Source organism: Pyrus communis, chromosome 3 (assembly GCF_963583255.1).
Source record: "Pyrus communis chromosome 3, drPyrComm1.1, whole genome shotgun sequence".
Classification (NCBI taxonomy): Eukaryota; Viridiplantae; Streptophyta; class Magnoliopsida; order Rosales; family Rosaceae; genus Pyrus; species Pyrus communis.
In genome coordinates this window covers 29,805,945-29,830,045 of record NC_084805.1, presented here as the reverse complement: position 1 = coordinate 29,830,045, position 24,101 = coordinate 29,805,945, and the positions used below count along the sequence as shown (strand labels likewise).

The 24,101-nt window shown below is 38.3% G+C and overlaps 5 protein-coding genes across 8 annotated transcripts; 3 read left to right on the top strand and 2 right to left on the bottom strand.

Moving 5' to 3' along the window:
* Positions 1–93: 93 nt before the first annotated feature.
* Positions 94–5,352, top strand: LOC137728900 (lysine-specific demethylase JMJ26-like). 4 transcript variants are annotated; one of them, XM_068467696.1, is made up of 13 exons: positions 94–426; positions 1,127–1,579; positions 1,670–1,788; positions 1,876–1,975; positions 2,065–2,197; positions 2,270–2,333; positions 2,418–3,111; positions 3,505–3,834; positions 3,972–4,361; positions 4,450–4,522; positions 4,598–4,683; positions 4,772–4,891; positions 4,947–5,352. In XM_068467696.1, the coding sequence occupies exons 2-13, from the start codon at positions 1,136–1,138 to the stop codon at positions 5,016–5,018; spliced, it is 2,625 nt and encodes an 874-aa protein (XP_068323797.1). In that variant the 5' UTR covers positions 94–426; positions 1,127–1,135; the 3' UTR covers positions 5,019–5,352. The 4 variants fall into 4 exon arrangements, with proteins under 4 accessions (XP_068323797.1, XP_068323795.1, XP_068323793.1 ...); XM_068467694.1 differs by having other exon boundaries at positions 95–426; positions 1,673–1,788; positions 4,978–5,352; XM_068467692.1 differs by having other exon boundaries at positions 95–426; positions 4,978–5,352.
* Positions 5,353–9,334: 3,982 nt separating this feature from the next.
* LOC137728000 (leucine--tRNA ligase, chloroplastic/mitochondrial-like) lies at positions 9,335–15,631 on the top strand. The gene is made up of 20 exons (XM_068466876.1): positions 9,335–9,789; positions 10,164–10,308; positions 10,410–10,466; positions 10,853–10,972; positions 11,065–11,169; positions 11,291–11,514; positions 11,631–11,697; positions 11,779–11,933; positions 12,135–12,399; positions 12,512–12,706; positions 12,882–12,961; positions 13,076–13,138; positions 13,279–13,360; positions 13,560–13,637; positions 13,719–13,817; positions 13,965–14,137; positions 14,312–14,489; positions 14,669–14,746; positions 14,842–14,973; positions 15,075–15,631. The coding sequence occupies exons 1-20, from the start codon at positions 9,392–9,394 to the stop codon at positions 15,315–15,317; spliced, it is 2,937 nt and encodes a 978-aa protein (XP_068322977.1). The 5' UTR covers positions 9,335–9,391; the 3' UTR covers positions 15,318–15,631.
* Positions 15,632–15,777: 146 nt separating this feature from the next.
* On the bottom strand, positions 15,778–18,458 carry LOC137728001 (pentatricopeptide repeat-containing protein At4g04370-like). Its single transcript, XM_068466877.1, has one exon. It carries the CDS (start codon positions 18,320–18,322, stop codon positions 16,085–16,087), a length of 2,238 nt encoding a protein of 745 aa, XP_068322978.1. The 5' UTR covers positions 18,323–18,458; the 3' UTR covers positions 15,778–16,084.
* Positions 18,459–18,661: 203 nt separating this feature from the next.
* On the bottom strand, positions 18,662–20,713 carry LOC137727999 (uncharacterized). Its single transcript, XM_068466874.1, has 7 exons — positions 20,356–20,713; positions 20,203–20,269; positions 20,034–20,080; positions 19,538–19,625; positions 19,222–19,355; positions 18,983–19,081; positions 18,662–18,896 (listed from the first exon to the last, which is right to left on the bottom strand). The coding sequence occupies exons 1-7, from the start codon at positions 20,578–20,580 to the stop codon at positions 18,816–18,818; spliced, it is 741 nt and encodes a 246-aa protein (XP_068322975.1). The 5' UTR covers positions 20,581–20,713; the 3' UTR covers positions 18,662–18,815.
* Positions 20,714–22,728: 2,015 nt separating this feature from the next.
* Positions 22,729–23,211, top strand: LOC137727718 (stigma-specific STIG1-like protein 3). The gene has a single exon (XM_068466537.1). The coding sequence runs from the start codon at positions 22,729–22,731 to the stop codon at positions 23,209–23,211; it is 483 nt and encodes a 160-aa protein (XP_068322638.1).
* The last annotated feature ends 890 nt before the right edge of the window (positions 23,212–24,101 follow it).

The window sequence follows — 24,101 nt, the reverse complement described above, 5'->3', positions numbered from 1 at the left end:
CATCACCATTACGGAAAGTGGGCCAGAAGATATGTACTAATTAAGACCCAAACCACGCACACAGAGACGAATTAGATACTGTTGGCCGAACGACTTTCCAAATCCAAAGGGACATATTCTGCTGGCTAGTCGTCCTCGGAAAAAACGCTGCGTATATATACCCTTCGTCCAAATTAACCAGCTTCCGACTCTCCCTCCGACTCTCCCTCCCTCCATCTCTCTCTTCTCACTTTTCGTTTCTCTAATCCCATCGCTCGCATTCCCGATTCCTTTCGCCCCCAAGATTCCCAGAAACCGTTTCGAACCCAGAATTCAGAAAATTCGATAGCTTCAAGAAATCAATCAACATGCAAGTGCAACTACGCCTCTGAAAGGCCAAATTCCCAGCTGGTTATTCGGCTCTCTGGAGTTTTCAATCATTTTTAGGTCAGTCCCATTTGAATTCTCTCGTTTTTATCTGCCATTTTATTCGAATTCTTGTTCTTTTTTGAAAATTCGGTTCTGTTTTATGAATTTTGGCGCTTAAAGTAGAAAAAAAAGGGAAAAAAATTGCATGTTTGGGTGGGACTGGATTATATGGTTGTATGGGAATGGGATTGGATTAAGGGTTTTATGGGATTGGATTGGATTAAGGGGTTTGTGCTTGAAACCGGATTCTGGGTCGGTTGACTGAAGTCAACAGAGCTGCATTGACTCAGAACAGTTTTGGAATGTCAAAGCAAATTGCAATTTAATTCAAATACATTGTTGTATTCTTGGTAGTAAATATCAATCTGTTTGTTTTCATGGAAAATAAAAATGTTCCAGGAATGATCACAGTCAACAGTGGCGTTTGTTCTGCACTGACTCAGAACAAATTGGAATTGTATTCAAATACAGTTTGCAAGGATGGTTGGAATTTAAATTCAATCTGCTTGTTTTCGCCAAAGAAAATTTCCGGGGAGGATCACTGTTGTATGATGTGTGCAATTGGCATTGTTTGTCCATAAAAACAATTCAATTTTTATGATGCACATATTGTTTTTTCATCCTAAGAGAAAACAAATGGATTATGTGAACCTGTAACATTGTTGGTTTTGAATGCTGTTACGATACTAGTGTCCGATGATTCTGTCCTGTTCTATAGGAATTAAGAATGGAAGTTTTGATAGTAGAACAAGGGCGGCTGGAGCGGTATAACGATAAAGATATTAGGGTGCCTAAGAGAAGACGTTCCAATTTCCTGCATCATGGAAAGGGAGGCGACAAATCAGAAGAGGATGAAAAGCACAAGGACTTCTCATCATTGACTGGAACAGAGTCTAAAAAGAGGCGGCTTACTCCAGAGAATGGAAAAAGGATGTCGAAAAAGCGACGCTCCTCCTCAAAAGTGGTAGAAAGTTCTGAAGATGAGTTTGATGGGGAAATTCTGTTTCTTGTTAAGGCACAAGCTCGCAAAAGGGGAGGAGTTGACTGTGAAGTGATAGGAAGAAGTTCCTTAAAGGATGGAACAGTAAAATATGAGTCAAGGAATGGAGCTTGCAATACCTCGTCTTCTTCACCACCGACTTCTCCTGGATCAACTTCAAGAGATATGAAGGTATTATTCATCTCCCATACAGTTGCCTTTTAATTTTATCTACGTAAATAAGGGTAGTCTGACTGAAAGTTTTCTGTTTCTTTCTTAAAGCAGGATAATGAAGAAGTTAATTTAAAGTGTCATCAGTGTATGAAAGAGGAGAAGAAGACTATTCTTTCCTGCTCCAAATGTAAAAAGAACTCCTATTGCATCCGCTGTATCAAGCAATGGTATATTTTTAATACAGATGCGGTTTCTTTTTGAATTTGAAACTTTTATTTTTATTTTATCATGATTTACTTCTGTTGTTCATATAGGTATCCTCACATGAAAGTAAAGGAAGTCAAGGAACTTTGCCCATTTTGCCGCAAGAATTGCAACTGTAATGCATGCCTGCACTCAACTGGTGTGATTAAGGTTTGTTTCCCCATTATTACTTTCTAAGTATTGCTCCCTCTAAAGAAAATTATACTAATATGGGATCCTTTCTTTTTTGGGAACTGCAGATACCAGTGACGGATTTAGATGACCGCAAAAAGGCTCAGCATCTGGAGCATTTACTTTCCAACTTGCTTCCATTTCTAAAGAAAATTTCCCAAGAACAAAATCAGGAGATAGAGATTGAAGCTAATCTTCGAGGTACAATATTATTGGCTTTGGCTTCAGTTTGTTTTGAACTTTACGACACTTCTAACAACAACTGTCCTTCAGGGCTTTCACCTTCTGCAGTTGAAATACCGCAGACTCTCTGTTTTAATGATGAGCGTGTCTATTGGTAAGCATCTCTACTTTACTACAAGGGAATATTATGTGATTTGTTTTGTCACTGTCTAAATATTACTTTATATGCTTGCAACAGCAACCACTGTGCAACTTCAATCATTGATCTACACCGAAGCTGCTCAAAATGTTCGTATGAACTTTGTCTAAATTGCTGCCAAGAAATTCGCCAGGGATGTCTTTTTGACCGTGGAGACATGAAATTTCAGTATAGGAGTAGGGGTTATGATTACATCCATGGTGGAGACCCGGCACCTGACTGTTGTCCCTTGAAAGAGTCAGAGGACCATATTAAGCCTTTGACTGAATGGAAGGCAAACAGTGATGCTACTGTTAGTTGTGCTCCGAAAGAAATGGGTGGCTGTGGTGACTGCGTGTTGGATCTCAAGCGCATCCTTCCGGCCGACTGTATCTCAAATTTAGTAGTGAAAGCAAAATATTTATTAGAGACTTTCCAAAAAGAGCGTTCTACATTCAAGCATAATTGTGAAACAAGAAGAGATATGTTACGAAAAGCAGCTTCCCGAGAAGGTTCTTGTGACAACTTCTTGTTTTGCCCTGATTCAAAGGACACTCTGAAAGAAGAAGAGCTTTTGCACTTTAAAGAACATTGGGTGAATGGTGAACCAGTTATTGTTAAAAATGTGCTCGAACAGGCAAATGGTCTGAGCTGGGAACCAATGGTAATGTGGCGTGCTTTAAGTGAAAATATGGATGCAACTAGTACACAATATTCAGAAGTAAAGACCATCGATTGCCTGGCTGGTTGTGAGGTGTGGTTCTTTTAGCAGCTGTTACTCTATTTGCTCTTTCAACTTCTGGCAAATGAAAATTTTTCTTTAATGCATTCATTTGATCAGATCTATAAATATCGATTCAAATCCCCTTGTTTGGTGTGGTTGACAATCTAATGTCTTATGTCGTTCAATATTTTTTCCTATACTTCTACAATAATTAATTTGGCACAACAATGTTCCTGCCTGGAACTATGGCTGCACATTAGGTCAAAGCTTTAGTAGTATAGCACCAATTTTATTTAAAGGTCCTCTCTCTCCCCTCTCATGCAGACTTTTTTCTGAAGTTTTTCATTCCTCTTTTCACTTTGTTTTTTTTTTTTTTTTTCTGCCCATATTGCACATTCAATGCTGTTTTGTGAACTTCTGCAGGTGGAAATCAACACTCGTCAGTTTTTTCAAGGATACACCGAAGGGAGAATGTACAAAAACTTGTGGCCAGAGATGCTTAAGCTGAAGGATTGGCCCCCTTCTGATAAGTTTGAGGATCTTTTACCGCGTCATTGTGATGAATTTATCAGTGCCTTGCCATTTCTAGAGTACACAGATCCTAGAGCTGGTTTCCTTAACCTTGCTGTTAAGTTGCCGCCAGGTGTCTTGAAACCAGACATGGGCCCAAAAACATATATTGCTTATGGTTTTATGGAAGAGCTTGGAAGAGGAGACTCCGTAACTAAGCTCCATTGTGACATGTCTGATGCGGTATGACTTAAAACTTGGAACCTGCTCAATTTTCACATAGTTGATTGAATAAATATTATGCATCCTAATTTTTTATAGCAGGATCTGAAAAACAAGGTTTATGTCAGTATCTTGACATGTTCTTTCAACTTCTGTAGGTGAATATTTTGACACATACCGCCGAAGTGCAGTCAAGTAATGAGCAGCAGTCTGCAATTTCTAGGTTGAAAAAGTTACATAGGGTGCAAGATGAAAGAGAATTTATGGATTGGGAGAATTCTCACAAGGATCGTGCTGGACAGTCTGGTGGACAGACAGAGGACAGAGAAACCCTAGAAAGCAATTGCCCATCTGAAATCAATGGGGAATTGAAAGTTCGGAAAAATGAACTAGATGATCCGTCTTGTTCTTCCTCCAATGAAGCAACCGAGGAAACGGGTGGTGCTTTGTGGGACATCTTCCGCAGGGAGGATGTCCCTAAGTTAGAGGCTTATCTGATGAAGCATTATAAAGAATTTAGGCACACCTATTGCTCACTAGTTGAAAGGGTACTTATACTTTCTTCAGTTTTTCTTTAGCCAAATTGTGCTCCAAGGGCGCTGATGTTTTCTTTTTCTCTCGTGTTTCTTGGGTTAGGTCATTCATCCAATTCATGACCAATCTTTTTATTTAACGTTGGAGCACAAGCGGAGGCTGAAGGAGGAATTTGGTACGTAAGAAGTCGAGAATCTGTTGATGTACCTTATACCACTTGGATGTTAACTGACATGTTTTTCCCTTTAAGGTGTCGAACCATGGACTTTTGTACAAAGACTCGGAGAGGCGGTATTTATTCCAGCCGGATGCCCACACCAAGTCAGGAATCTCAAGGTCCTATATCATTAGTTGTCAATACAATTCCTCTTTTCAAATATTTTCACTTGTATAACTCTAAAATAGTTTGTTTTCCAACCTGCAGTCCTGCACGAAAGTAGCAGCAGACTTCGTATCTCCTGAAAATGTCCATGAGTGCCTCCGTTTAACTGAGGAGTTTAGACAACTTCCGAAGAACCATAGAGCCAGAGAAGACAAACTTGAGGTACCCTTTAATCGATTTTCCGCCAACTTATTTCGCTTTATTTCCTCTCCTAAAGTTACTTCGGCCTTGTCTCTTTGGCGGAACAGATCAAGAAAATGATACTTTACGCTGTCGATCAAGCTGTTAAAGATTTTGAATCCTTGGCATCGACTCAAGAGTTGGAAGCCTTGGTATCAACTCGAGGTTTGAAGGCCTTGGAATCAACTGAAGTTTGAGCATTACGGAGCTACCCGAACCTGTCAACTTTGTAGTAGAATTTTTGTTATAATAATGCTGATATTGGCTTCTGATAACTGTCTCCTGAGCACCATTTTTGTAAGTAGAAACAATTTTTGGAACGGAGTTCTCTTCGCACTCCAAATAAATTGAAGCCAATGATCCTTTTGTTACGAGCGATATTACTACTCTTAGTATTTAAAACCAAAATATTTACCTTTGATGAACCCGTGTCATTGCTTCGATATAAAGGTTTCTAATAGACAAATTACTGGAGCAAGAGCCAGAAAGTAATGTTAGATACAAGGCTTGTTTGAAAGTGCTTATAAAATGATTAAAAGTACTTTAAGAAAAGAAATTATTTTTGGTTTCTAAAGCACTTGGAAGTGGTTTTTAGGATCACTTACTTTTTTAGTTTTTACTAATGATTGGTTTTAAAAATGTTTTCACAAAAACTGCTTTCAGTCATTTTAAAAGCATTTTTAAACGAACCCATCGATTCTTGGCAAGTACATTGGAATAAATTAAAACCAACATTAGAATGAAATAAAACTAAACTAAGAAGAAAACAAAATTCTGTTAGTGTTTCATTAGAAACTACCACTCTTTATTTATGATCATTAAATTGAATAAATAAAAAGAAATCAACGAACCAGTGATAAACAGAACGTAAAAAGCTAAAAAAAAAAAAGTGTAAAATCACTTCCCTTTGATCAAAATCACGAGAAAGACTTGGGTCATGAGTTCGAATTCTGTCACTCGTCCGACCTTTCCGAAAAACCAAAGCTCCTTGTAAAAGTTCAGTTGGTCCCGCTCCACCCCAAAAGAAGCGGTTCTCACTCTTTTGTGATAGTAGGACGAGTGATGTAGTCCAAAATCACTCTTGAATGTAAGCAACATCTAAGTTAAAGAAAATTTTAAATGCATACTAAGTAAACCATTATACATGTTATGAAATGACGGCATTTAAGAGTCAAAATGTTTTCTTGCAGATACTTTACTGATATATTATTGGCAAGTGAAAATATGTTAAGCTTATCAGTTTAGCATCTAGAAAATGCAAAAGCACAAATAAGACTAAATTTGTGACATATTGACCCAGATCTTGAATCAACTAGTAGTTCATCTACACGAGGTCCCAATTCATTTGGCGACTGCGAAGTCACCGAATGAATTGCCGATCACTAACGGTATTGGGCAATGTTCACATGCACTTTATACTTAAATCAACTTACCTGCAAAATAAAGTTAAAACTCAAAACATTATATAACTTTACATTATTGATTCGAAATTCCGCTACAGGAACGAGCTTCAAGTGTCTGCATGGCAGAGCATGTAACCCATACGACTACCCACAATACAAGGACACCTTTTATTGCGGTACTATTGGGCCACTTTTTATTAGAGAGGATTGCATACGGATGACCGTATGTAAGAATCCTCAGCATAATGCCATCATGATGCTTGTGTCTAGAGCCGGCGAATCCAGAGGTCTGGACCACTCGTTTTAAATTCTACAGCACCCATTATCCCATTTCATTGGTCTACCTCACACAAGCCAAGGGTCCGGATCTCTAGGTCCACTTGCTATGGACTTCGAGATTCAGCGACAATCTTAATCCATATTTACACTATGGTGACGGATTGGAGCAAAGCCACACAATTAATCAGCCATAATATATTTGTATTTAATTCCTCATCTATAAAAGTTAAAAAAAAAAAAAAAAAAATACAACTAAACTGTATACTAATTGGTTTATCACACCTTTAATGGTGTAATAAAATATTATTGACTAATAGAGTGAATAATAGTATTTAGTGAAATACTGAAAAAAACTAAAACAAACACTAAAATACTAGGTTGGAAGACGATAGAAATTCAAGATTTAATCTACTTTTAGAACCACCAAAAAAAAAAAAAAAAAAAAAAAAAAAAACCAAATCATAAACCAAAAAGACTTGTGAAAAGAAAACTATGAATAAAGATTAAAAAGATTGTGTATTTGCTTCCTTCCTTACCCATAATTACTTGCGATCCATGATCAAGTAGAAACCATAAAACCATCTTTCTAGGCTTTTGAAGATCTCATGCGCTCCATTACAAAGTGATCATGTTTCAAGCCAGTCCTTGGGCAACCTCTTTTCTTCACCATCTACCGCAAATCAATCGATCTCAAAATTAATTGCATAACTAAAATTATCTTCCATGAAAACACCAATTATTGAAATTGATTCATATAACTATGAATAAATGATCTCATAAGGATTCGACATAAAAACGGAGTGCCGACTACCAACTACCTGAAGTCCTCCCCTTCTTCTCCTTGACAACATAAGATAAACTTATACAGACATAATTTATGAATAATCTAAAAATACAAATTCTTAAAGCCTTGAAATCCCTATAGCCCAGATCTTCCAAGAGAAACCTCTCTTCAGAGAATGACCAAAAGAAAAGTTTGGTTAGAAGTTCTTTTTATAGTGAGATTTGTGTGGCATTAGGGTTTCTTAACTATAATAAAATAACCAAATTTCCCTTGCCTTAGAATTTAGTATAGGAAGTTGCATGAATTATGGCTATTTATTAGGATTGATTGTTACTTATCAAATTCAGGATTCAAAAAGTCCATGCAATTCTTAAAATTCTAGTAAAACCTTGACTTCTCAATTTTTTGTTTACTTCTTAACCGTTCGATTTTATTTTTAGTTTTTTAAAACAAAAATCTAATAGTTAAAACACATAAAATCTTTCATATTTGAAGACACCAAGAAAAGTCTCTAGTTTATATTACATAATACAAATGGACCGAAAGATATGTATATATTTCCTCCTTCCGAAAGAGTCTTATAAACACTTAAATAAGAATCTAATCATCAATAATTACGTCATATGATTTACACAATTTAGTTTAAAAAGAGGATGATGCTAGAGAGATCAAATTTGTAGAAGATCTTTCGTAGACTGCATGACGGTTGATAGTTAGTCTATTTTTTAATGATTTAAAGAATGAGTCCAACCATCAATCGTTATATCATGTGTTTTACAAAATATGGTTTAAAATTGATCTCTCTAATACCTAGTAAATTGACAAAAAAAAAAAAAAAAAACATTTCCTAATAAGTAATAATTTTGTAATTTCAGTAGAAGAGCCTTAATTTAAAGATTGTCGAAAGTCTGCGACGTAAGCCGTTTGGCTAGTCCAAAAGTAATTTCAATCAAGGGAGTGAATATATATGTTCTTGCTGTGTGCATGCATGCATGCATTTTCCAGCAAAACGAGTTCAAACTCTCGAAGCCATCTGAGAAGAAAGAGCTCATTTCACTTGAGCCTCCTTTTGGGTTTGAGCTGCTCGTGCTCGATCACTGTTTCTCCGGCGAGGGTCTCGCCAAAGAAACAGATCCAATTGCGAAAGTTGGATTCGTCGACCTGATTCTTAACACCGGTAATGTGATTGAGGAGTCAGTAGTAGAATTTGAGGAACATGGATATTGGAGTGAAGGGGTTGTGGAGAAATGAGAATCATGGATATTGGGATTGTAGAATAAAAGAAAATTTAATTGGGGGAGGGGGCACACATTCATCTATCGAATGAGTGATTTTTAAGTATGTCGAAACACGGTCTAGTACACTAAATGTAATAATACAATTAATTAGAATTTTTTTTTTCAAGTTTCCAACAAATTTTATCATTACACTTGATGTACCTGACCGTGTTCTCAGCACAGTGAAAAATTTCTCTCATCTAAGAGAATTGCTACTTAACAAAAATAAGAAAAGAAAGGAACCGAAGTTGGGAAAAGGATCGTCAACTAAATCCCCTTGTTAATCTGATTTCTAATCTTTTAATATTTGAATATGAACTTTAGGAGAGAACTTACACTTTTCGCATGTTATACGTGTAAGTAAACGTAAGAGAAAGTGAATTAATTCTCACATTTTAGTAAATGTAATTAACTCAATAACTCAAGTGATTTTAAGAATAATGCTATATTTACCATATATTTGTATTACCATTTGTATCATCTCTTTAATATAGGTAGGGTCCGCCAACGCAAGTAACTGTTATCTCTATTAGAGCGATAACATAATAGAGATGGGAGCCACACGTAGAAACCCAACTGGGCCCAAACTTGGGCTAACTTTAAGCCCAAAACCCCAGACCCAACAAACCAAAACGAGCGCCAAACAACGGTCTCACACTCAGAGCACGTTATCTCATCCACTCTTTTCAGCCACTCTCATTCTTCTTCTTCCTCTTCTTCTTCTTCAGCTCGATGCGAAATGAGTTCTTCTCCTCACGCGCTACTCCATCTCCAACCCCGACCTCCTCCGCCGCCCCCCTTATGCTTCGGCTCGATTACGTTTCCTTCGCAATCACTCACCCAATTCAAGAAATTCAGAAAAAGCAACTTTTCTCTGAAGTTGTACAATAACAGCTCCAAAAGCGGCGTTTTCGGTAGAACTAGCGGCGTAATCAGAAGCTCGGTGGCCGCGGAATCAAATGGTGCGGCGGAGCAGAAGCCGAAGCAGCAAGCCGTGGTGAAGAGGCCCTACCCTTTCCACGAAATCGAGCTCAAATGGCAGTGTTATTGGGAGGAAAATCGGACGTTTCGAACCCCCGATGAAATTGATACCTCCAAGCCCAAATACTATGTTCTTGACATGTTCCCGTATCCCAGGTCTCTCTAACTTTCATAAATATCTGTTCTTTTTTGTTATGTATTTATTTTTAAATTTCAATTGTGAGTGATTGTGAATGTAGAAAATATGAAGACCCAATTTTAGTAACATGATTTTGTGCTGTTTGATTAATGAAAGTTTAAATTTTTGCAGTTAAAAAGTGATTGTTTGAGCAATTGGGTTAATGAAAAACTTAAACTTTCAGAATTCATATGCCTTCTGGAAATTGCAGTAATTTGGAAGTTTGGATTAATATGCTTTTTCCTGTATGTAGGATTGGATAATTTTTTTATAACTGTAAAATTTTCAGGTTGTTCGGTTTATGTTAACTAAAATCTAAAACTGTTATGCTCATTTGGATGGTTTATTGCAGCGGAGCTGGGTTACATGTTGGCCATCCACTTGGATATACTGCCACGGACATTCTTGCTAGGCTCAAACGCATGCAGGGTTACAATGTGTTACACCCAATGGGATGGGATGCATTTGGATTGCCAGCGGAGCAATATGCAATAGAGGTTCGCTTTTCAGCGCTTTTGTATGGCTTTTAACTATTTGAATATTGCGGCGGGTTTGAAGGATTAGTTATTAATTTGGTTGCGTTGTATGTGTCTGACAGACAGGAACCCACCCGAAGATCACAACCTTGAAGAACATTGATCGCTTTCGCTCCCAGGTCATGTAATATTTTTTTTAATTGCTGGATGTGTAACAAGTCAGTAAATGAAGAAACTTGGCAAACTACGACTTGCGATCAACTACAGAATACTGTATACCTGTTTTGGGAATGACAGTCAAGGTCCTTTAGAAGTTAAATTTGAAAATGAATTTGTTACTTCAATCTAATGGCTCATAGGCCAGTAAGTCAAGTTATTATTTAGTATTTAGTTGATGATTGAAGGGGTGTTTTGGGACCTATAAATGTTTGCCAATGTTAGGGATGGTAGGCTTGCGTTAAAAGTGAAACCCGCTACCCACGTTTGATAATAGATTGTTGAGCTCTTGGTTTGGTGGATTGCATTATTTGTTCCCTATGTATTGACATTTTGTATTTGCTTGCAGCTTAAATCGTTAGGATTCTCATATGACTGGGATCGTGAAATTTCTACAACAGAACCAGAATATTATAGATGGACCCAATGGATCTTTCTTCAGCTATTACAGCGAGGATTGGCGTATCAGGTATAAATGAGATATTGGCTGTAGATAATTTCTAACGTTTTCACCATTACACCATTACACAGATCTGATAATCTCTACTTTGTTACATTCAGGCTGAAGTGCCAGTCAATTGGTGCCCTGCTCTCGGTACTGTCTTGGCAAATGAAGAGGTGATAGATGGTTTGAGTGAGCGTGGGGGTCATCCAGTTATAAGAAAGGTATATACTGGTTTGATGCATTTTCATTTTTCAAACCATCTAAGATAATAAACTTATTGGCTTAATTCCAAGTTCCGGATGGTTCTATAATTTTACAGTGTCATTGTTTATTACCGAGCAGCCAATGAAGCAATGGATGCTCAAGATCACTGCATATGCTGATCGTCTTCTAGACGATTTAGATGACCTTGACTGGCCTGAAAGCATAAAAGAAATGCAAAGAAACTGGATAGGGAGGTCAGAAGGTGCTGAGATGGAATTTCCTATTCTTAGCAGTGATGGACAGGAAAGAGACACAAAGATTACAATCTATACTACCAGGCCTGACACCATATTTGGAGCAACGTAAGAATAATCATACACCAAATTCCTATCTTGATAAAAGTTTTACATTTGAGGCACTTGTACAGAAAGCATTTTACATAGTGTCCCTAAATCTATATTTGTGTTTTTGGCTCCAGCTATTTAGTCGTGGCACCCGAGCATCCCTTGTTGTCAACGTTAGTATCAACAGCTCAGAGAGAAACTGTACGTTCAATTGTTTCTTGCCCAGTTTTCTCAAAGGTTTCTTATGATGGGTAATTAGAGGGCCAACAATATTGAGCACAGGTGGAGGAGTACATAGATCTTGCCTCAAGAAAGAGTGACCTTGAGAGGACTGAGCTTCAGAAGGAGAAAACCGGGGTCTTCAGTGGTTGCTATGCTAAAAATCCTGTTAATGGGGAAGCTGTTCCTATATGGGTTGCGGACTATGCCTTGGGGAGGTTTGTTTGGCTTTATGCTCATTTCCTTCATTCATTACAACTGTTCTTCCCATTAGAAAGTTGCAATCTTACTGACGTTTGGACAGCTACCTTTGTATGGTGTGTAAAAGGGGAATTTTATCTTTTGATTGTTTCTCCTCATGCAAATATGTTTCATCAAGTTGCTATATAACTTTTACACGGGACTTTGTTACTTTGCAGTTATGGAACAGGGGCAATTATGGCTGTTCCTGCACATGACACTCGTGATTTTGAGTTTGCATCAAAATTTGACATCCCAATTCGTTGGGTTGTGATGCCGGATGATAAAAATATCAGTGGTTCCAAAAAGGCCTATTCAGGTGAAGGTACTGTTATAAATTCTTCAAATTCAATGCTGGGGCTGGACATTAATGACTTATCTAGCAAAGAAGCTGCTTCCAAAGTCATTGACTGGGCTGAGAAAACTGCACATGGGAAGAAAAAGGTGAGTTTTCAGAGCATGGAAGCTTATGTAATTAGACATTTGGAGTATGCCTACTTGCTCTATGCATATGATATATGATTTGTTCTTTTTGCTCAAACTTGTCTTTGTTCAGGTGAACTTTAAGTTAAGGGATTGGCTTTTTGCTCGGCAACGTTATTGGGGTGAACCTATTCCAGTAGTTTTTTTGGATGATACTGGTGAGACTGTTCCCATACTTGAAACTGAACTGCCCCTTACCCTACCAGAACTGGATGATTTTTCTCCCACTGGGACAGGAGAACCACCACTATCAAAAGCAGTTTCTTGGGTACAGTTTCCCTCTTTTCTTCTGTCTTTGTCTTGCTACTGTTTAGTCTGTTTATTGCGGTTCAAGATTTGTAGTTTTGATAGTCTTTGGTGAAATGCAAAACATTTTCTTGCCAGTGTTCCAGATGATTTTGCTGCTATCTATACTTATATATGTATACTTTGTAACTTTTCAGGTTAAAACTAAGGACCCTTTATCTGGAAAACCAGCTAGACGAGAGACAAGCACAATGCCTCAATGGGCTGGTTCTTGCTGGTAAGCTAATTAACTTCAATAGTTGAATTGTGTTAGTTAATGCAAATATGAAATGTTGAAATTCATTTTAGGTTTTGAGATGTTATATTTTTTTTTTTTTTTTACCGTGTCCAGGTACTATTTGAGATTTATGGACCCAAAAAATTCAGAAGAATTGGTGGAAAAGAGGAAAGAAAGGTAAGTGAAATATTTCTCTGGGAATTCTTCATATAAAATTCTACTTTCTTTTCAAATAAAAATTGAAAAAGGTAATGATTAAATTTATGTGAATTCCTCCTTTTTCTTTTTGTCCTTTTTAATATCCTCTTGATCTGCAGGTACTGGAACCAAGTTGATGTGTATGTTGGGGGTGCAGAACATGCTGTTCTTCATTTACTTTATTCAAGGTTCTGGCACAAGGTGTGTAACTTAAATCTGTCTTGTTCTTCATTTTGGAACATACATGTGCATAAGATTGACCAATATGAAATTGCATGACTTTGTACAATAGTTGTATCTATAATTACAGCTGTTGTGGTCATTAATCCTTGATACTGTTGTGTTCAAGTCTTGTGTCATATGTCGTATGAATTGTTAATGCCGCATAATATAATTTCAGGTTCTCTATGACATTGGCGCTGTATCCACCAAAGAACCGTTCAAGTGTGTCATAAACCAGGGCATTATTCTTGGCGAAGTACAGTTGTTTTTGCTCTTTGAAGTAATTGGAAAAGTAATTTTTTTTTCCAATACATGTTTCTAATGCTTTGCTTTGCAGGTTCAATATATCGCTTACAAGGACTCTGATGGGAATTTTATCTCTGCCGACTCTGGGACAGCAGTGGAACATCAGCAAGAAATAATACCAGAGGAAAAGGTACTCTTCTTGGATGCCTCAGTATGGTTTGATCCTGTACACTGTCTGTTTTGAAAGGTCCCAAGGGAAGAGTAAGAACCATTTGTTTGGCATTTCATATTCCTCTTTCTCATTTTATTATCTCTGACAATATTTTTACTTCTGTAGGTCACGAAATCGGGGGATTCTTTTGTACTGAAAGACAATCCTGACATTTGTCTGATTGCACGCTCTCATAAAATGAGTAAAAGCAGGGGAAATGTAGTCAATCCCGATGATGTTGTCTCCGAGTACGGGGCGGATTCACTTCGCTTATATGAAATGTTCATGGGGCCACTTAGGTAATTTTCTTTTCATTGAATTTTTATCTTATTAGGTACTTGGTTTGGCCTATGTTTTCGCTTATGTGCCTAGGAAATTACGAATGTCTATGCCTATCTCAAGTACAAGATAATATCGACAAAGATAAACTTTGCTCTTGATTAATCTTTCTTGTCACTGAATCTTGCTTCTAGAGATTCAAAGACCTGGAATACGAGTGGAATTGAAGGTGTCCATCGATTTTTGGGAAGAACATGGAGGCTAGTCGTTGGTTCACCATTGTCTGATGATACATTCAAGGATGGGACAGTAGTGACTGATGGGGAAGCTACGTTGGAGCAACTTCGTTCTCTCCATAAATGCATTGCAAAGGTCAGATCTTAATTTCTGGACTCGATCTTCTATTTCTTTTTATATCATATTCAAATTTCTCCTTGGTCATTTACTATGAGTTGTTCTCTTAGAAGGTAAATCATGAAAATTACGATAGAATGGCATGTCAAAAAATCAGAAGTATGCACCTTTTAACCAATAAATTTTCTGAATTGCAGGTAACCGAAGAAATAGAAGCAACAAGGTTCAACACTGGAATATCTGCGATGATGGAATTCCTTAATGCGGCTTATAAGGTCCTTGAATCCATTTAAAACATACATGTACCATCTTTTTGCGATGGTTAAACATGACAGATTACTGACTTTAACTGTTTCATATCCCTTTTCAGTGGAAAAACCATCCAAGATTGGTTATTGAAGCATTTGTTTTGCTGCTCTCACCGTATGCACCTCATATGGCCGAGGAGCTTTGGTTTCGCTTGGGACACTCCAAATCTCTGGCATATGAGCCTTTTCCGAAGGTGAGATTACAATATCATGTAGGATGTAAAACCACGCAGAGAATGTCGATTGAGATATGCAGATCACTTGTTGATTTCTTCCTATGTTCTAATAAATGCAGGCGGATCCTGCTTACTTGAAGGAATCTACTATTGTCCTCCCAGTTCAGATCAATGGCAAGACCAGGGGTACGATCCAGGTTGAAGAGACCTGTTCGGAGGAGGATGCTTTCCAACTAGCAACACAAGATGAAAAACTCTCCAAATATCTGGATGGAAAGTCGATTAAAAAGAGAATTTTTGTCCCTGGCAAGATTCTGAATGTCATCCTGGACCGTGAAAACGTCAAGGCAGCTGCCCGATAATCCCTTCAGTCCCATGCCGGCATTGGTGATTGAGTTAGACAACTGCATGAAGAAACAGCTCCCAAGTTATCTGCTTTGCAATTGATTGCATGTACCTCCCCGTTTCGGAGGCCTTGAAATCTAGGATTCGGTCTAGGACTTTTGGGAAGAAGGAAAGCACAGCTAATCTTTCACAATCCATAATGTATTCTATTTGCAGTGCGGACCCTGGCTTGTTCGTACAGGATAGGACCCCACATTTGAGGGGCCCTAAAATAAACGAAATTTATGTAAATAGGTGGAGTCATTAATTTTTCTCTATTTATATAAATAATAAAAAAGAATAACAATTCATAAAAGAATTAAGATTTTCTTCCTGTTTTCCGCTCTTCGCTTATCTCTTTTGACATGCACTATGAAAACCTCCTCTTCCATTTTTCCGCTCTCCTCTCTCTCTCCGAAACTCCGCTAGATAACTCCAAAATTCAGACGCACAAACAGAGTCCAGTGTGTAATGCTAGGAGACTAAATTTGTAGACAAAATTTTGTAACTAAATGATAGACATGGAAGTTGATAATTGAATTATTACTTAAGCATTGATAAACGTGCTTATTCCTATAAGGTGACACATTACTTGGTGAATGCAGTCCGACTTGAAATAGGAAGTGGATATCTCCGAGTGTATCGGGTTAAATTTTCGCTTTGTAAGCTCCAGCGGAGTTTAATGTCATGCATTTATATTGGTGATCCGTAAAGAATGTAGTTAACAAGTTCAGAAATTTATCATTCAACTCTCGTTGTTAGTGCTCGGTTTCTTCATTCCCTCGCTTAACCTTTTCAACATCGACGCAATATCATCAAACTGAGGATTTGTGTTGTGATCTGTGTAGAATGTAGTGATCGTCCCGTGCAACTCAATACAACTCCAGCCTGGGAGTTTCTTCAAGCCAAGATACCTCATTTGGCTCCATGCCTCACCAACGCCATCCCATCTGTTCATCGAAGCGTAGCTATGTGCCAATTGCACGTAGTTTCCAGCATCCCCAGGTCGCAACATCAGAATTTCTCCGGCAATAATGTTCCCCAGTTCCTCATTACCCTTCGTTCGACAAGCGTCAAGAAGTATGCCCAAGACATCGACTGCCGGTTCTTGAAAAACCCTCTTGTAGAAGTCATATGCCTCTTCTACCCGTCCAGCTCGACTGAGAAGATCAACAATGCAAGCGCGGTGTTCAAGGCTCGGGGCAATGCCAAAGTCTGCAATCATTGACTGGTATATGCTTAAGCCTGTGTCAACAAGCCCATTGTGACTACAAGCAGAAAGAATTGACAGGAAGACGACATGGTTTGGTTTAATTCCAGTGAGCAGAAACTCTGAATACATCCTCAATGCGGTCTTTGCTTTTCCATGGCAACCATAACCGGAAATAATTGTGCTCCATGAGACCAAATCCGGGTCTGACATCTCAACGAAGCACCTGTGAGCTCTATCTAAGTCACCGCATTTTGAGTACATGTCAACCAGAGCTGTGTCTATCAAAATGCATGGTCTAAGGCAACTTCTAATGGTAAAGTTGTGGATCCACTTTCCTTGATGGAGTGCCCCAATGGAAGCACAAGCTTGGAGAAGGGAGACCACGGTTAAAGAATCGGGCTTCTGAAGGGTTGCCCTCATCTCGGAGAAGAGAAGCAGAGCCTCGCGTAAATGGCCGTTTTGAGCATATCCAGCAATCATGGCATTCCAAGAAACCAAATCTCTTTTGCCCATTCTTTCGAAAACAGCACGACTCTGCTCCAAACGCGCACACTTTGCATACATTGTTACAAGGGAGTTCTGGGCAGGGATATCTAGCCTCATTCCTTGCCTCAGCACATAACCATGAACCGAGGTTCCCATATCAAAAGAACCCAGTTGCGCACAAGCTGCAAGAGCACTAGCTACGGTCGCACTAGATGGCACTGTTCTTGATTCTAACATTTGAGAGAAAACAATTAGTGCGCTGTCCGCAGAATCATTTTGCACAAGCCCTGACATCATGGCCGTCCACAGAACCACATCCTTATTCCTCGTCCCTTCGAAGATATGAAATGCAGTGTCGATGTTCCTGCATTTCAAGTACATAACTATGAGCGCTGTTTCGACATGGGAATCCAATTCATATCCAGTTCTTAAAATCTGTCCGTGCACTGACTTTCCCAATTTCAAACTACTCTGCATGGCAGCCACGGACACAGCAGATGCATACGTCTGTTTATCAGGCTCCATTCCTTCAACCCTCATCGTATACAAAAGCCGGAATACTTCTCTGATATTTCCAGCCTGGGAATAGCTTGAAATCAAGGAATTCCATGAAACTATGTCTCTTGCATTCATACACTCAAACAAGTTTCGAGCATCTTCAACTCTTCCACATTTACCATACACATTCAACATTGAATTCACCAAAGTAATGTCAGACTCAAAACCATATAATACTGCACAACCATGCAAACACTGCAAATAAGGCAGCTCCGAAACTCCGGAGGTCAAGCTTAACAGAGTAACCGAACTGGGCTGAACTCCTTCGCGCCGCATCTCCCTAAACATCTCAAACGCAACTCCAACATTTCCGGCACGCGAATAACATCCAATAATGGAAGTCCAAGGAACAACATTTCTCTGGGGCATTACGTCGAAAACCTTGCGGGCATTTTGGGCGTGTCCAAATTTGGCGTAAAAGTTGACCAGAGAAGAAGCAATGTAGGCATCCAAAGAGAACCCATTAACGACGATGCATTGGTGGAGCGAGAGGCCACACAGAAACAGGTTTAAGGAGGTGCAAGCTTTGAGAAGATTAGGGAAGGTGTAGGAGTCTGGAGGTGTGTTGGTTTTGAGCATGGAGGAGTACGTGGCAAGGACTTCGTGGTGAGAGCCTTGGGACGAGAGGCGGTTGATGACGGCGTTGAAAGTTTTGGTGGTGGCAGTCGCGGTGGCTTGCGGTGGTGGTATTAGGGGGTTTAAGAAAGAGCCGTTCAGCTTGTTCATAACTCATGCTAGTGATTACTGAGGAGTTAAAAGAGGGTGGGTAGGCAACAAGAAGATTACATAATAAGTAATGTAACTGTGTATTAGTACAAACAAACACGACACAATTATAAATAGATCAACGCGAACAGATCCATTGCCATTTTCCACCAAATCCCGAAAGGAATTTGATCTGCAGGAAATGAGGATGCAGTTTGCTTGCCGCTTTGGTTAAAATGCGCACACCTTCTTGCGCTCAAAGTTCCAATCTCCCCTTTCGTAGATTAGAGTAGTTTCCAGTACATCGCGTATTGTAAAAATAAAAAACTAAAAAGACACTACTAGAGTAGTCACTAGTCGGTACTAAATAGGATTTATTCATTCGATTTCATCTGTTCAAGTTACATGATACGGTTTGATTTGTATATCCAGCCTTCAAATGGCATAGAACTCTTACTACTATCTGCCAAAATCATGGCACAGAAATACAAGAACATAAATCAAGTTTGCCCAGCTAATTTGATTGTTTCTTTGGATATTCTCTCGCCCCGAATATTGTAGATCCAATTCTCACGTTTGTACTGCCCATTTCGATCTGCAAAACCAAGTTTTTCCATTAGTGAAGAAACTTCACTGGTGAGTGGTGAAAACATGCTAGGATAACTTAAGATTAGTCCTTACAGCTAGCTCAAAATCTGAAGACATGCCCATTGAAAGCTCACATTGCTCCTCTGGTATATCAAGTTCCTTGCAAACCTCAGTTCTGCAGTTCGCCAACGTCTGACAACAAAAGAAACTTATTCAATGGTCACCGCTAACCCTTTTTTGTCCCAAATGACAGTTTGATTTGAGAATTGCCAATAAACCCGAGAAACTGAAACTTTGGAGAAAGATTTACATGTAGTGCGTTGGAGCATCACCTTAAAGTTTTCCGGTGTAGAAGTATAATCAAGCATCCCAATTGTCATTAGACCACAAAACTCAAGGTTTGGACAACCCGAAGTTACATGCTTTGCAAGCTCCACACATCCAGAGGGCTCAACGCCAGATTTTGCTACCATTGTATTATACAGAGATCAGATGTTATGTCAAAACTACAAAGAAAAACAACAAATTGACTAAAATACAGAAAGCCATGGATTCTTGACAACGGATAACAATGCAAGCATAAACTATCCTCGAGCATGCATTTCCTGCAGTATTTATGAAAAAGGAGGCTCATATTTAGGAACTTACATTCCTCTCCGCTCGTATTCACTTGGAGCAACACCTTCAAAGGCTTTCTCCCAATGCTACCAACCACGTGATTAAGACGATTTGCAATCTGCAAAACATACGAGCTGAAGTTAACTAAAAACCAACGAAGCAGCTTCGGAACAGCTAAACAGAATTATCCATAAGAAAATACGAGCTTCCCCAATTACAGATAATTAACAATGGCTGCTGCTGCTCTTGAACTGCCCTAATCATTAACACTAGAGCAATATAACATACAGCGCAGAACCCGTAAGGCTGTAAATTCAATTTCCATTGGGAATCCAAATGGGACACCAAGGATTTAAGCAAGCTTGACATATTTTTACAAAGAACAACAACACAAAAGGTACAATCTTTACTAGAATTACAAAACTAATACCAAATCCCATTAATTTTTCGAGACCCATCACCCGAAACATAAGAGTAACTCTGCATACAATGTACAGAAAATGGTGTTACTAGAAAAAGTGTCTACCTTCTCATCATCCACACTCTCCACCATTGAAAGGTTTGGTACACCACCTGCACAATTTCCAAACAAAAAAAAAAAAAAAAAAAGCCCAGAAATGCTTACTGCTTTTGGAGACCAAATGGATTACTTAGCAAAGTCTTAAAGTACAATTTGAGAGAGAAAATAGTCATACTTAGAAGGGGTTTTACTTTGTTGCTCTGCAAATTTCCAATGAAATGCCACTCAATGTCCTCCGGAAGCTGTAACAATCATTAAATATTCAATATCTTTCATTACAGAGAGAGAGGGAGAGAGAGAGGCAGGAGTGTACGCCTGTATGGTGTACCTGAGGAGCTTTCTCGACGATTTCTTGGACGTAGTTTTCGCCGAAACAGCGATGGCCGGCGTCGTACACTTGGCGGAGCGCGGAGACTGGCTTCGTCTTGCTCACCGCCACCACTCGGATCTCCTGGGATTTACGCGCTGATTTTTCGGCTGCCAGCTGGACGCGCTGCAGCACCGAGCGGAGCGCCGTCGCTGGGGTACCGTCCACTGCGGCAGAGCTAGCCATGGCTGGTTGCTCCCCTCCTCTGGTTTCGTTTTCTCTCTCCGTCTTCTCCAGATTGCTGGGTTGCGAATTGCTATTACACGGGCATTGCCTCTGGTGGCGTGGAGCTTAAAGACTCGCGGTTGCCATTGCTGCCTGGAGCGCCAGAAGGTGCGGATTGAAAACGACGCCGTAGGTAGTTTGGACCATCCCATGTTTTCATGAGTTCGGCCCAAGTACACAGGCTAGGTGTGTAGACCCTGGGCTAGAATTTGAGGCTTAGGCCTGCAGTTTATGGCCCAGATTTAATTTGTTGGATTTCTTTTCTCAATAATAAAAGATATTTTAAGTTTAATTTCTCGGGGCGAATGTTTTGAGGTATTGTATGATTGAGATAAACAAACTCTAATATTAGAATTTGACTACAATACTTATATGTACGTAATACAATTATTGTACGACTATCATGTGGTGATTGTATATTTAAAATTATATTTGACTGTTAAATTTGTGAAATAAATATTTCATTGAAAATATTCAAAATGATCAAGGAGAAGTAGTGTACATGTTTCTTTTTATTTCCACTGCATCATGCATTATTTTATATTTAATCCATTAGAGTAATTAGAGCGTAGCCTAGAAGATGATGGCATATCTTTACGTACTTAATGGACAAACCATCTTGTTCCTTCCTTAGGTCGCCAAAAGATGGCAAGCATCTGAAAAACCATATAAAATTTATCATTAATTCTCATAATTAATTCCTACTTACTGGGAAAAACAATCTTGTTTTTCCCGTCACCGTCACAATTATTAATCATCATACGTAAACTTGAGATATAGGTAACGATACATACTTATTTGGTACAAGCGACCTGCCAAAATACTAACTTGATAAACGCTATCTAGTCATCGGTTAAATACATGTGTCTATCCTTTCAATCACATAATTAGGAAAGCAACGAGACATATAATTATATAAAACTATTTACACTTATCATTTTGCTACAGCCTTTTAATAACTACAAAGAGTTTGAGACTTACTTGTATGATGGTATGCATTCCAAGAGTGCGATGTATATCACCATACAAAGTCTCCATCCTATCATTAAAATGGGCATCAAAAAATGCCCGTGCGATTAAAAAAATGACGCAAGAAGAGAGGCTAGTTATAAAAATGAATGACTCCGATGTAAATGAAAATCTTACGTTTCTTAGGTAACGGTGTGTTGTGACTTCAATGTCTGCAGGGCTCCAAGTGTTCCCTTGGTGATTGCATGATGAAGGGAGAGGAAAAATAAAAAAACTGAGGATAATCAGGCTTTGATAACTAATCATCGTCACTCTGTCAAGCAATGTTGTTTGAGGGGTGGTGAATCTGTCAATTTTCTGAAGTGATAACAAAGTCAATGAGAAAAATCCCAAAAAAGAAAATGGAAAATAGCAATTTCATATGCTGGAATTGTAGAAGGAGAATTGTATTGGGCTTCAGATACAAAATTGTTGATCACTAATTTCTCATCCTGAAAAAGTTTCTCTAGCAGTATTTGGCTGTTGAGTATATGTGCTTTTCTTTCCAGATTAGGGAATCGTGTCTGGCTTGTTTTAATGGAAGTAGGAAAAATCAGATTTTATTCCCTTCTTCATTTTCCCTACTCCTTTAAGTTTCATCGATAACAACAAAGCCTGATCTCGCTAAGTGGAGATGGTTATATGAATCTTAAAACGTCAATACGCTTCTCCTTAAGTTTCATTATGGGGTGAAATTAAATATTACACAAATTTATCATGGCTGTGAAAGTGAGGAAAAGGATAATTTTTGCATTTTTCTTTATTTGAACTTTTGTATCTTAAACTTTACGATGGGATACAGAATCAGAATCACAGGGAGGACAACTTTTCTTTCTTGTCAATCAAATGATTTCTGTACGTATAAGATATTTAGTAATTTATAAAATACAAGTAGCCTATTGAATTTAGACCATCATCATTTTAAGCCACACAAATAAAGCAAGACTTGTACATCCAGTTTCCATTTGTCAACTCTCTCCTTCCCCAGTGTTTCTATAAAACCCACACATTCCAATGACACCCTACAATAAGTATACACTCTTCTTCTTCAAAAACATCTTTCCATACAAATATTTCGTAACTTTCAGATATTATTTAGTCATGGCCATGAAGTTGATTAACACCATCTTTACTCTCCTAGCAGCAATGGCCATTGTTGGAGCTGCAAATTTCCACGATGATCATATCGAAGACGTGGAAATGCAGACTAGTACTGTAGCAGAAGCAACTATATTGCCTCAAACACCAGATGAAGCAGAAGCAACTACTTCTTTAAGACGAGTGAGCCGTTTTCTTTATAATCATCATAAAAATATGCCACTGCCCAGTTATACTTGCGACAACTTTCCCAGGATTTGTCGTGCGAAGAACAGCCTGGGGCCAGACTGCTGCAAGAAGAAATGTGTTGACGTGAAGACTGATCGGTACAACTGTGGGATTTGCGGCTACAGATGCAAGTACACTGAGATTTGTTGCAGGGGTAAGTGCGTCAATGCATCGTTTGACAAGAAACATTGTGGTGGGTGCAATCAGAAGTGCAAGAAGGGAGACTTCTGTGTTTATGGGATGTGCCATTATGCATGATTAGTTCACAGTATATTACTGCTATACATTTATCCTGTCACATTATGACAGCTTACATAACAATCTTATGTAACCAACAAAGAAAAGGGATCTTATAGTATATGTTATATATATATATCCTCTGAAATTTTTACCCATTAAATAGTTGATAAAAAATGCAATGAACTTGAAGAATTATATTATTCTAAGACCTTTACCAATTATCTATACATTTTTCGCCAAAATTCTGATGTGTGTGTCCATGTAATGTTCACTGTCCCACGCATACTAGTCCATGAGCAATCTTTCGTATATCTAGATTGGGAATTGTGTTTTACTAGTACTATTCTGAATTAATGTCAAACAAATTAATCTGACACGTTTCGTTTCATCATTTGCTAGTCCTTGATCCTTTGAGATTTAGAATCACTGACCCATAGTAGTTTGGAATTTTATCTTGTAAGATTTAGTTCAAATTAATCACATATAGGCAAAACTCTAAAAGTGGATTAAAGGAGCAAATTTTTGCAAGTTACATTTATTGTAATTTTAGGAAAATAATTAAGGACAACTGCACAAAACAAAGTAAACATTGCCCTATCATATAATGAAGTCACACACACGTGTATATATATAGTCATTAAAAATTTGCATATACTTATATTTTTGCGAGAGCCAAATCTATGGAAATAAATTGGTTGGTGACTTCTTATTTTGATCGATGCATAATAGTACAATACAATATATAGTCTATAACGATTTTTTTTTTATTGAATCTTATACTAATTACAATTGGTTACTACTTGCTATATACAAGAAATAGTAACTACGAAAAAAAATCCAGAGTTAAGAATTCTAATCTAACAGGCCCCTATGGTCACCTTCCTTGAAACTTCTTATGATTTAACCAC

Excerpts from the sequence above, each read along its gene's own strand:
- LOC137727718 (XM_068466537.1), top strand. The coding sequence starts at position 22,729 with ATGGCCATGAAGTTGATTAACACCATCTTTACTCTCCTAGCAGCAATG.
- LOC137727999 (XM_068466874.1), bottom strand. The coding sequence starts at position 20,580 with ATGGCTAGCTCTGCCGCAGTGGACGGTACCCCAGCGACGGCGCTCCGC. Across the intron at positions 20,270-20,355 it reads TCGTCGAGAAAGCTCCTCAG|CTTCCGGAGGACATTGAGTG; the intron begins GTACACCATACA and ends TGATTGTTACAG. Across the intron at positions 19,626-20,033 it reads AGAGTGTGGATGATGAGAAG|ATTGCAAATCGTCTTAATCA; the intron begins GTAGACACTTTT and ends TATGTTTTGCAG.
- LOC137728001 (XM_068466877.1), bottom strand. The coding sequence starts at position 18,322 with ATGAACAAGCTGAACGGCTCTTTCTTAAACCCCCTAATACCACCACCG.
- LOC137728900 (XM_068467692.1), top strand. The coding sequence starts at position 1,136 with ATGGAAGTTTTGATAGTAGAACAAGGGCGGCTGGAGCGGTATAACGAT. Across the intron at positions 3,112-3,504 it reads ATTGCCTGGCTGGTTGTGAG|GTGGAAATCAACACTCGTCA; the intron begins GTGTGGTTCTTT and ends GAACTTCTGCAG. Across the intron at positions 3,835-3,971 it reads ATTGTGACATGTCTGATGCG|GTGAATATTTTGACACATAC; the intron begins GTATGACTTAAA and ends CAACTTCTGTAG.
- LOC137728000 (XM_068466876.1), top strand. The coding sequence starts at position 9,392 with ATGAGTTCTTCTCCTCACGCGCTACTCCATCTCCAACCCCGACCTCCT. Across the intron at positions 13,818-13,964 it reads AAATAATACCAGAGGAAAAG|GTCACGAAATCGGGGGATTC; the intron begins GTACTCTTCTTG and ends TTACTTCTGTAG. Across the intron at positions 14,974-15,074 it reads CATATGAGCCTTTTCCGAAG|GCGGATCCTGCTTACTTGAA; the intron begins GTGAGATTACAA and ends TAATAAATGCAG.